General features: G+C 35.4%; 2 protein-coding genes and 2 pseudogenes across 2 annotated transcripts; 3 read left to right on the plus strand and 1 right to left on the minus strand.

Moving 5' to 3' along the window:
- LOC132170417 (CBL-interacting serine/threonine-protein kinase 12-like) overlaps positions 1-622 on the plus strand; it is a 6,398-nt pseudogene extending 5,776 nt beyond the window's left edge.
- A 1,390-nt stretch (positions 623-2,012) lies between these two features.
- Positions 2,013-3,335, minus strand: LOC132169731 (CBL-interacting protein kinase 5). Its single transcript, XM_059580715.1, has one exon. It carries the CDS (start codon positions 3,333-3,335, stop codon positions 2,013-2,015), a length of 1,323 nt encoding a protein of 440 aa, XP_059436698.1.
- Positions 3,336-7,638: 4,303 nt separating this feature from the next.
- Positions 7,639-9,341, plus strand: LOC132169732 (protein DOG1-like 1). The gene is made up of 2 exons (XM_059580716.1): positions 7,639-8,009; positions 8,936-9,341. The coding sequence occupies exons 1-2, from the start codon at positions 7,639-7,641 to the stop codon at positions 9,339-9,341; spliced, it is 777 nt and encodes a 258-aa protein (XP_059436699.1).
- An 884-nt stretch (positions 9,342-10,225) lies between these two features.
- Positions 10,226-10,542, plus strand: part of LOC132171110 (protein DOG1-like 4) — a 5,291-nt pseudogene continuing 4,974 nt past the window's right edge.

Below are 10,542 nucleotides of genomic sequence, written 5' to 3' on the forward strand. Positions count from 1 at the left end.
TAACCCTAAAGCTCGGATAACAATCCCAGAGATTATGGAAAACAAATGGTTCAAAAAAGGGTTTAAACGTGTCAAATTCTATGTCGGTGATGGTGATCAGCTTTGTAATGTTGAGGATGAAAAGGATGACGTAGCATCAGCTTTGAACCAATCCATATGGGATTCAGAAACCCAGTTGGAGAGGAAACAAAACAAAGCTAATTCATTTCCGAGACCTACAAGATTGAATGCATTTGATATTATATCATTCTCGCGTGGGCTTGATCTTTCCAGGTTGTTTGAGGAGAATGAGGAGGTAGCGAGGTTTGTGTCGCACGCGCCGGTGTCGAAGATAATATCCAAGCTGGAGGAGATTGCAAAGGTTGTTAACTTCACGGTGAGACACAAAGGTTGTCTGGTGAGCTTGCATGGGGCAAGAGAAAGCGTGGAAGGGCCACTTGTAGTAACTGTGGAGATATTTGAATTGATTCTGCCATTGTTGGTGGTGGAGCTTAAGAGGAAAGGAGGGGATAGAGGAGAGTACGAGGAGTTATGTTACAAGGAATTAAAGCTCGGATTACAAGATTTGGTGATGGAGGAATCTTCTAGTGCTTCACATATTCTTCCCTCATTCTTTGAATAAGGAGAGATTTTTGGTAGAAGTTCAAAGGTTTTATGAATGGTGTACTTTTAAATTACTTTTAACTTTTCTAGCAATCTCCCTTTGATGCATGCCACATTACATTGAATGTTTTGCTTAGGAGAAAAGATTGTACAAAAAATGCATGTTCTATTACAGTAGTGGTGAACAACTCATGCAACATCATGGTACTGCTTATATCCTCCTATTACATACAATTTTGATTGAGAAAGAGGAAACCCAATTAGTTAGAAACGTTAAAGAAGAAAAAACATCAAACAAAACCTTAAATCTTGACAATAGTAGAAGGACCGGAATGGTGCCAAAAACAGGACAGTCATATCCAAACCAGCGAGGACCGATGTCATGCTTATTCTTTGAATTCCATCTTATGAAAGATGTTGGTATACGATCTATATGACTCCAAACTATTCGTTATTATAAGCGAAGACTCGGGCGGGCCTCACCTGCCCCTTAATCATACATACGTACCATCAATTTATCTTTATTTTAACTTTCAAAAGTTGATGTGCCTTTTAAAATTACTATTATTGGGGAGAAAATATCTCACCATGGGCCCTATCTACTTACACTTATTTACAATATGCCATCACCCACTTGCAATTTAACATGTGTCCACCTTTTTTGCATCTAGGAATAAGAGAAAGGGGGACATTTCTTGGGGTCCTCTTCCTCCTTTCCTACGAGCCCTTCCTCTTTCATCCCATGCCTCTCTCTCTCTCTCTCCAAGAGACTCATCTCTCTCTCACACCTCTCTATCTACTTTGTATATCTCACACAACACACATTCATTCATGGATATTAGAGGCAAATTACTTTTATATTTTTTATTCACATATAAGATGCTAACTTAAGCATTGGAGAGTCTTCGACCCCAACCGGAGACCCTCTGGCCATGCCCTTGTTTTGCAGGAACATCATTGCCATACAAGAATTCCTCTCACAGCTCAACCACGAAGAAAAATCGCTGCCTAGCAAATCCTTGGACCGAAAAACGCTCCAACAGCCATTAAATTCTGATCTAATGGTGATTTTAAAAATTACGTCAACTTTAGGACATAACCCCCCAAATCCTCATTTGTAAATAGGTTATTTCCACCCTTTTAGCATCACATCTTTGGTGATGCTGACCATTAGATGGCCCTGCACACAATTAACACTTTCAGGATTCATGAACCAAAAACTGAATATACGTAAAGTGCCTCATCAAAGGCTAAATGAAACCTCAGTGCCTCTTTACACTTGGATCTCACATTTAAGATACACAACTAATTATAAAGAAAAGGAACATGGTCCAAATAATTGAAAGATAAATACATAATGATAGAAGAGTACTATATCAGAAAGTCTTATATATCTAAGAGCAAAAAACCTATGAAGATTGTGGCTGCTGCTGTTGTTGCTCACTTCCTTCCCAAGTCCATACAATATCCTTGAGAGAGGGCTTCAAGTCCTCGTTATAGAAATGTCTATACTCAAATGTATCCCCCGCTGCTTTCTTCACCTCCACAACATAAAACGAAGGTGTAACTTCAAATATTTCAGCATCAATTGCAAGCTGCCCTTTTCTCCCTTCTTTGCTTCCCTGTAATGTAACTTTTCCTCCTTCCTTCATCACCTTAAACCTCTCCACCTCCGCTATTTCTTCCAATTTCGACACGATCATTGAGGCCGGTTTTGTCGTAGTAAATCGTGCCTGCAGTCTTTGACTTACATCCTTCTCAAACAAACCGGATAGATCGAATCCCGATGAAAGAGAGATAATATCGAATGCATTGAAGCAAGTCAGTTTCATGGGGCTAGTTCCCGAGGGCAAAAACGCATCCTGAACGTCGTCGATGACGGAGACTTTCGGAGGCAGTTGTAACGCTTCAATCTTTTTGAATCCCTTCTTGAACCAAGTATTCTCTTGGAGCTTGGAAACGTCTATTCTTGTGCTCGGATTGGGATCAAGAATTCTTGAAAGAAGCTTCCGGACATCTTGAGGAAACCAATGGGGGCACCTAAATTCTCCTTTGCTAATCTTCCTATACATTTCCACGAGATTGGTTTCTTGGAAAGGAAGAAAACCAGCCAACAAAACAAACAAAACAACACCACATGACCAAATATCAGCCTTAGCTCCATCATAGCCTTTCCTGTTAAGAACCTCTGGCGCCACGTAGGCAGGAGTGCCACATGTCGTGTGGAGAAGCCCATCTTGCCGCCTCGAATCCCACAAAGCGCTCAACCCAAAATCAGAAACCTTGAGGTCACCATTCTCGTCAAGGAGGAGATTCTCCGGCTTTATGTCTCGGTGATACACCCCTCGGCTATGGCAGAAATCAATAGCCCCGATGAGTTGCTGGAAATACTTGCGCGCCAAGTCTTCCTTGAGCTTCCCTTTGGCAACCTTGTTGAAAAGCTCTCCACCTTTCACGTATTCCATGGCGAAATAAATCTTGGATTTGCTTGCCATGACTTCATAGAGCTGGACAACATTGGGGTGCCTGACAAGGCCCATGACAGAGATTTCTCGTTTGATTTGGTCTATCAATCCGATCTGCAAAACCTTCTGCTTGTCGATAATCTTAACGGCTATATTCTCCTTAGATTTAAGGTTTCTTGCATGGTAAACCTTAGCAAATGTGCCTTTTCCAAGCATGCGGCCGAGCTCATATTTTTGCATCAATATTGAAGCCTCCTTCTTCGCCATCTATCAGAAATGACCCAAAAAAGATGAGGACTTACTAGAATATTTCACGACCCGATTTCTCTCCAATTGTTGCTGCCGGCGGCCAGAGCAATCAGATTGCCTCCATGAAAGGAGAGGAGAGTAGGCCGTGGAAAAAGGGAATTGAAGGTTGAGAAATGTCGCTTTGTGAGAGAGAGAGAGAGAGAGTGAGAGATGCAACATCATATACAAATTTATTATAGTAAGCCAGGTTGGTTGGATGAAAGGTGCATGCAAATTAAGGATTTGGATGCAGGTAGTGGTTGTAATTTAAGGACCTATATATAGTATACTACTCTATATATATATATATATATATATATATATATAAGTATACTACTCTCTCTCTCTCTATATATATATATAAATAAGTATACTACTCTCTCTCTATATATATAAAAGGTAGAGAAATGTTAGGGGTACCAAATTTTTTATAAAGAGAGATTTACTAAACTGATGTGTAATTTATTTATTGGAAAAAAATAAAACAATTAATTAAAAGAAATGTAACAGTTACCAATAAATGAGCTACACATCAGTTTAGTAAGACCCTCTTAATAAAAGATTTGGTACCTCTAACATTTCCTTATAAGCTAATTAATGCTTTGGACTAGTTACAAAAATTGGATGGCTATCACTATTTTGTGCAGTGTTTTTTATTTATTTTTGCTAATTATGGAAGCCAGGAACTTTGAAAAGATGGAAGCAGATGAGAAAGATGTGGGGGAGAAAATAGTTAGAGGTTTGCTGGATTCCTTCACTAATCACTATGAGTACAAAGCAAAATCTAGATACATACACAAAATATTGGGGAAATTTTAGTACCCTCTCATGTTTTATTACTAACGGTAGAAATGATATTACAAACTTCTTTAAATTTAGATAGATAATAGCTTAAATGTGTCTACTTTTTTCTATTAAAATAAGTATTTTAAATAAGCTAAGACCCTTATCCAATTGATTTAACGTTGCTTACTTCCATAGCCTACTTCTATCAAAGGAGACAACATTTTGTGAAATGAAATAACTCTTCACTTTTAGTAGTTCTTTTTATATTAATTACTCTAGAGTTTTAGTTTAATAAAAAGTCTATTAATATAATATACTATATACATATAATATATGTGATAGGTAGGTGTCACCTTAATTAAGTCTCCTTATAGAAGATTAATTCTAATAGAAAAAGCATAGATAAATTTGAGATTTGAGTTTGAATGATTTTTATTAGGAAAATGTTAGGCTTACAAACAAATTTTACAAAAAAATTTTTTACTAACTAATGTGATGATTGGGTTTCTCAAAATTTGAATTTATCTCAATTCCAATCATGTTGTACCATACAAATTTGTAAATTTTTTTTTTGTAAAATTTATTTGTAAGCCAAGTATTATTTCTTTTTATTATTAGTATTATATACTCTACTTTTATTAATAAATTCTCTTAATTGTCTCGTTAATCGATGTAGACTTATCAAATGAAAGTAAACTTGAATGTCTTATATAATTGGTTTATTTATTCGTTATTTCTTCCCCTTTTCTTTTTCTTTTTTTTTTTTTAAAAAAAATTACGCTCTAAAATATAAATTTCTCATAACACATCCCATTTTGTGACTTATTCTTATTTCTTTCATTTTTTTTACCCACTTACATTAAGAGCATTTTGGGATTGCATTAGAAAATAGAGTTTTTAAAGTCAAAAATAGCTTTTTAGAAAGAAAAAAATTTAATTTTTAAGCTTTTTTCAAAGTGCGTTTTGACAATTTTTAGAATGGAAAAGTCAAAGAAGAGATTTTTAAATTTTTTACTAAACAAGTCAGTTTTTTGTTTGGCACAACGTTTTAAGTACTAAAAATATTTTTTAAGCTCCTTAATGCAATTCTAAACAAACTCGATCTAAGTAATGTTTAATAGCATCTAGTACTTGATTGTTTCCCAAGTAAACTTTGAAGGCAATTGTAAGTCCATTCCATAGAATTATTTAAGGGGTATTTTTATCCCATCAAGAAGTGAAAAAAAAAATACCCCTAAAATAATACTAACTATCCAGTTCATTTGAATTGGAGAGTAGTATCCAGTTCCCATTCCGTTGGCTCTTCCTTTTAACCTTGCCTTTTGGTTAATACTAATGGTGATTGTTAGTTTATGTTTTGGCATATTCGGTTTGCATGTAATCTGATGAAAATGGGCATCTTGTCTGGATAGCCAAAGGCAGTGTCTGGACATCATTTACAGAGAGCTCAACTTGTTTTCTTTGAAGACCTGTCCAGATAGACATAAGCTGTGTCTGGACAGCATTTACAGAGAGCTTAACTTGTTTTCTTTGAAGACCTGACCGGACAGCCAAAAGTAATGTCCGAACATCATTTACAAAAAGTTCATTCTGCTTGGCATGTCCGGACACTGGGCTTGGCTTTCCGGACATTAAGGGTTTACGCATAAGTAACCCTAGCCGTGTCTGAACACGTACTTATCCCTGTCCGGACACGGCCGCTTAATTGTTGTGCAAATTTCTTTTTAAATGATCATTATGCACATTATTAGGTATGTATTCAATGAGCAAATACTGTGAGCTAAGAGAGAGAGAGAGAGAGATATCAAACTGGAGCGTTTGGATCTCTCTTAGAGTAAAGTGAGAAATCTCATTCTCGTTTCTATGATTAAATACTTGAAGCTAATCGGAGTTTCGGTGAAGTCAAGTGGGTTGCTTGTCTTATGTAAGAAAGTGTCAATTGTAAAGGTTTTGTAAGTGTGAACTTCTTGTAATCATTATTCTTTTATATTTGAGTGATTTCCTGAGTTTAACTGTTCCGGAGAAGTTTTATATTTAGAATGAAACATATCAAAGTTTTACATTTTAACAATTTTTAGAGTAAAAAAAGTCAAAAAATACTTTCAAATTTTTTTTATGAAACATATCAAAGTTTTGTTTGGCACGACTTTTTAAACTATCTAACACAATCCCAAACAAGCCTTTAGTAAATTGTTATATGGTTATTATATAATTTGAAGATATATTAGTAAAAATTGGTCATTAAATCAACAACGGCCGGTTAAAAAGAAGCACAAATTTTCACTGAAATGCTAATAGTTTACTAAATAAAATCCATGCATGATCCAACGTGTTATGCCATATAACTCCCTAATAATCTCGTCGTGTCGAGTGGAGTTGACATGTGATTGCCATGCGGAATAGTGTGACAATCGTGGCCCCGGCCATGATGCCGACAAATGTTAAGAGAAATGGAAGTATCATATATATGGTCGTGTTGGGGGACCACGAGGCCATATTAATAATAATTTACCATTTCATGAATTTTGGGTCCATTGTCTTTACGAGTGTTGCCGAGTATCACTCCCTCTCTTTCTCGCACTCTCTCTCCCTCTAGCATGTTTGAGAACGTGCTTGTTAAAGAAGTTGAACTTTTAAAGTTAAAATGAATTTTTTAAAATCAATTTGCTTTTAAAAGTTCGTTTTGACATTTTTTTATTATTAAAGTGAAAAAGTCACACGAATGTTTTTGAATTTTTTTACCAAATATATTAGCTTTTTATTTTGCACAACTTTTTAAGTTTACTAACATAATTCGAAACAAACTCTAAGTGACACAGGTAAATGTAATAACTGTAATCACGTTTATATTTATGTAACGTGCTCTTGTTGGTCGAAAGTATGCCTGTCCATTTTTGACATGATTCGTAAACCTGACACGAAATTAAAGGGTTAAAGTTGAATAGTCTTACCTGGTTTATTAAATAAGTTAGTTAGGATTGACAAACCTCGGGACCCAATTTTTTTAAAAATGTAAAGCAGCTTCACCAATTTTTTTTTAAAAAATGGTCATTATTATGAAGAAAAATACGATTTTTATTTTTTTAGAAAAATATCAAATAAAAGAAGGACTAAAATAAAAATTATTGCTTCAGAAACTTTTTTAATTTTTTATTTTTTAAATTAAAAAATAAAGAAAAAGTTTCTGAAGCAGAATACAGTTTTTATTTAAAAAAGAATACCAAAAAAAGGAATAACCAAAATAAAAATTATTGCTTCATAAACATTTTTTATTTTTTATTTTGTTATTTTTTAAATTTTAGGCAAAAATTAACCCCAAATTGAGCAAAATAATTAAGCCTTTAGCATTTTCCTAAATTTTATCCTCTTCTGGATTGGTAACAGACTAGAGTCCAAACATTTTATAAAACCCCCACCGCTTACATCGATGGCTCCCCTCTTTTGTCTTGTTTTGGGCCAATATATATATATATATATATATACTGCAACCATTTCAATGGCAAGTGAGGACCAAGTGCGCTCCCAATGCTGCTTCCTGGAATGGATGAATCTCCAAGAGCAGGAGCTGGCAGAGCTCCACCAAGCCCTAAACATACACGCCGCCACCAACAGCAAGGAAAACATTAATCTAACCCAACTCGCAGAAAACTGCATCAAACACTTCCAAGACTACGCTGACAAGCGCACCCAACTAGCCCGCCACGACGTTTCTGCCTTCTTCGCCCCTGCCTGGTGCACCAACTTCGAAAACTCCCTCCTTTGGGTCGCCGGTTGCAGACCTTCCCAATATATCCGCCTCGTTTATACGCTGCACGGGTTGGAGATCGAGGCTCAGCTTATTCAGTTCCTTGAGGGAATAGGTGATATATAAATCATCGCTTAATATTCTATAAACTTCAATTTATAAAATTAATATAATTAATTTACTCATTTGATTTAACACTCTTCTTGATGTACCGACTTAGAGTATATTTGAAATTGCGTTTGAAAAATATAGTTTTTGAGTCAAAAGGAGCTTTTGGGCAAAAGCTTGATTTATAAGCTTTTGCCAAAAGTGCGTTTTAGCCATTTTTAGATTTTTTGGACTCTTAAAAGCGCTTTTAATTTTTTTACCAAACAAATACTTTTTTTTTCAAACGGACTTTTTGAGTGTTAAAATTACTTTTAGGCCACTAAAACGCAATCCCAAACAGACCCTTAAACTAGGACAGACACTTAATTAATATATAATATATTTCTTTAAATGGAAGAGAAATTTTAGGTTTTTCATTTAAAAAAAAAATAATAATTCTTAAATGATGTGTCACTATTCTATGTAATTTATTGTTTTAGGGTGCGTTGACAAAAAATGCGATTTTAAACTAAATTATAAAAAATGAATTGCATTTTTTAAAAAATTGCAATTTCAAAGGCAAAAAATTTGTGTTTTCAAATTGCATGTAAGGAGGTGTTTAAACGTACAATTTTACTGTCTAAACTGCAATCTTAAAGGTCAAATGATTTGAAAACATTTTAAAATCGTAAATTCAAACCGACCCTTAATACATAGAAGTATAATGTGATGGAACAGTGACATATCTTTAAAAACCAAATTTTGAGAAACTTAGCACTCCTTTAAATGGAAATAAGGTTTGAAGTCTAAATACTCTAAACCTTTGATTCTAATATCAAGTTAAATACTCTAAACCTTTAATTCTAATATCAAGTCAAACAACCGTTTATTCTAAACGCTTAAGTGAATAAAAAAGAATTTAGTCATTTAATTAAGGTATATTCTAACAATAAATAGGCACCAAGAATCTTGGTGAGCTCTCTTCAAAACAAATACACGAAATCAACAGCTTGCAGGGAAAGACGATAAGGGCGGAGGAAAAGGTGACGACGAGGATGGCGATCTTGCAGGAGGACGCGGCGGACAATCCGATTGTGGTGATAGTGATGAAGGAGTTGAGGGAGGTGGGGGAGATGAATGGGAAAGTGGAGAGAGCTCTGGATAAACACGAGCAAGACATGGTGGGTGTTTTGGAGGAGGCGGATAGGCTGAGGCTTACCACTCTCAAGGAGCTTCTAGCCATATTAACGCCGAGGCAGGCGATGGGGTTTCTGGCGGCGAGTAAGCAGCTTCACCTTTGCGTGCATGAGTGGGGAAAAATGAGGGATTTCAGGCATGGTAGAGGAAACCATAACAATTTATCTTAATAATAATGTAGTGCTAGGATGATCAATATATATATGCACTATGGATAACTAGATAATATGATGTATATGCATGATTAATGTAGTATACTCTCTAAATATTTATTATGTGATATGGATAAGCTGGTAAATATATAGCTAGGCTTTGGGTTTGCCTAGTGCTGTATGTAGTCTATTAAAAAAAATGACCATGTAGTAATGCTAGATCTATTTTACAACTACTTGCTCAATAGTGTCAGCATGAAAAAATAATTTTATTTAAGACTTCTGAACTATTATACGTTTTGAGAAGATCATCATAAATTTAAAAACTCTCAATTTTACATTTTGAATTTTCAGTTTGGTGTAATTGACCATTCCGTCAATTTTTGCCGTTAAACCTAACGAAAATCACAAAAAAGACCAAATTATTCAATTTTTTTTTTCATTTTTAATTCAAATTTTATGAAAATGTCATTTTATCGCTTTTAACTCCCAAAAATTGACGAAGGGTTACATTACATCAAATTGAAAGTTTTTCAAACATGAATCACTTACGTGTCACAATCTTGAAGGTTTTGAAGTTCTCGTCAATTTGAGAACAAAAGCAGGTGAAAGGGACAAGTACGTCTTCTTCTTGTTTTTTTTCCATCAAATTAAGGGTGAGTCATACGCAGGTCCCCGTGGATGGCATAAACCATGAACAATCTAAGCACATACCACGTAGAAACCACATGTATTCCGACAATGACACGTTTCATCCACAAAAGAGAATTCAAACACCAGGTGCTGGCCGGATTTGCACGACTCTTCATCAGAGTCAAAGGTTGTACTTCTAGAAAGAAAGAGCATATAAATGATGCATAACACAACCCTATTTTGTTCACCTTTTTTCTCTTACTCTATTATAAGCAAAATGAAAACCCTAGTTGAAGAGAGGTTCTCTGAGTTCTTTGAGAATTGGGTCTGCGAACTTGAAGAACAGGTCCAACAACTCCAAAGGGTGTCCAAAGAGAAGCTGGTCAACGAAGCAGAGCTACAAGCTATGGTGTCTAGGGTTACAACCCATTATTAGAAGTACTACACTGTGAAATGGGCTGGTGCTCATGAAGATGTGCTTGCTTTCTTCTCTCCGGTATGGTTGAGTCCCTTAGAGAATGCTTGTTTATGGGTCACTGGTTGGAAGCCATCGATGGTGTTTCAAGTCATTGACAGGCAAAGACAG

Source organism: Corylus avellana, chromosome ca2, assembly GCF_901000735.1.
Source record: "Corylus avellana chromosome ca2, CavTom2PMs-1.0".
In the NCBI taxonomy this organism is placed as follows: domain Eukaryota; kingdom Viridiplantae; phylum Streptophyta; class Magnoliopsida; order Fagales; family Betulaceae; genus Corylus; species Corylus avellana.

What these genes read in the sequence shown, in the direction of transcription:
- LOC132169731 (XM_059580715.1), bottom strand. Translation starts at nt 3,335, where the DNA reads ATGGCGAAGAAGGAGGCTTCAATATTGATGCAAAAATATGAGCTCGGC.
- LOC132169732 (XM_059580716.1), top strand. Translation starts at nt 7,639, where the DNA reads ATGGCAAGTGAGGACCAAGTGCGCTCCCAATGCTGCTTCCTGGAATGG. An exon ending in CTTGAGGGAATAGGTGATAT is followed by an intron (nt 8,010 to 8,935) that starts ATAAATCATCGC and finishes ATAAATAGGCAC; the next exon opens with CAAGAATCTTGGTGAGCTCT.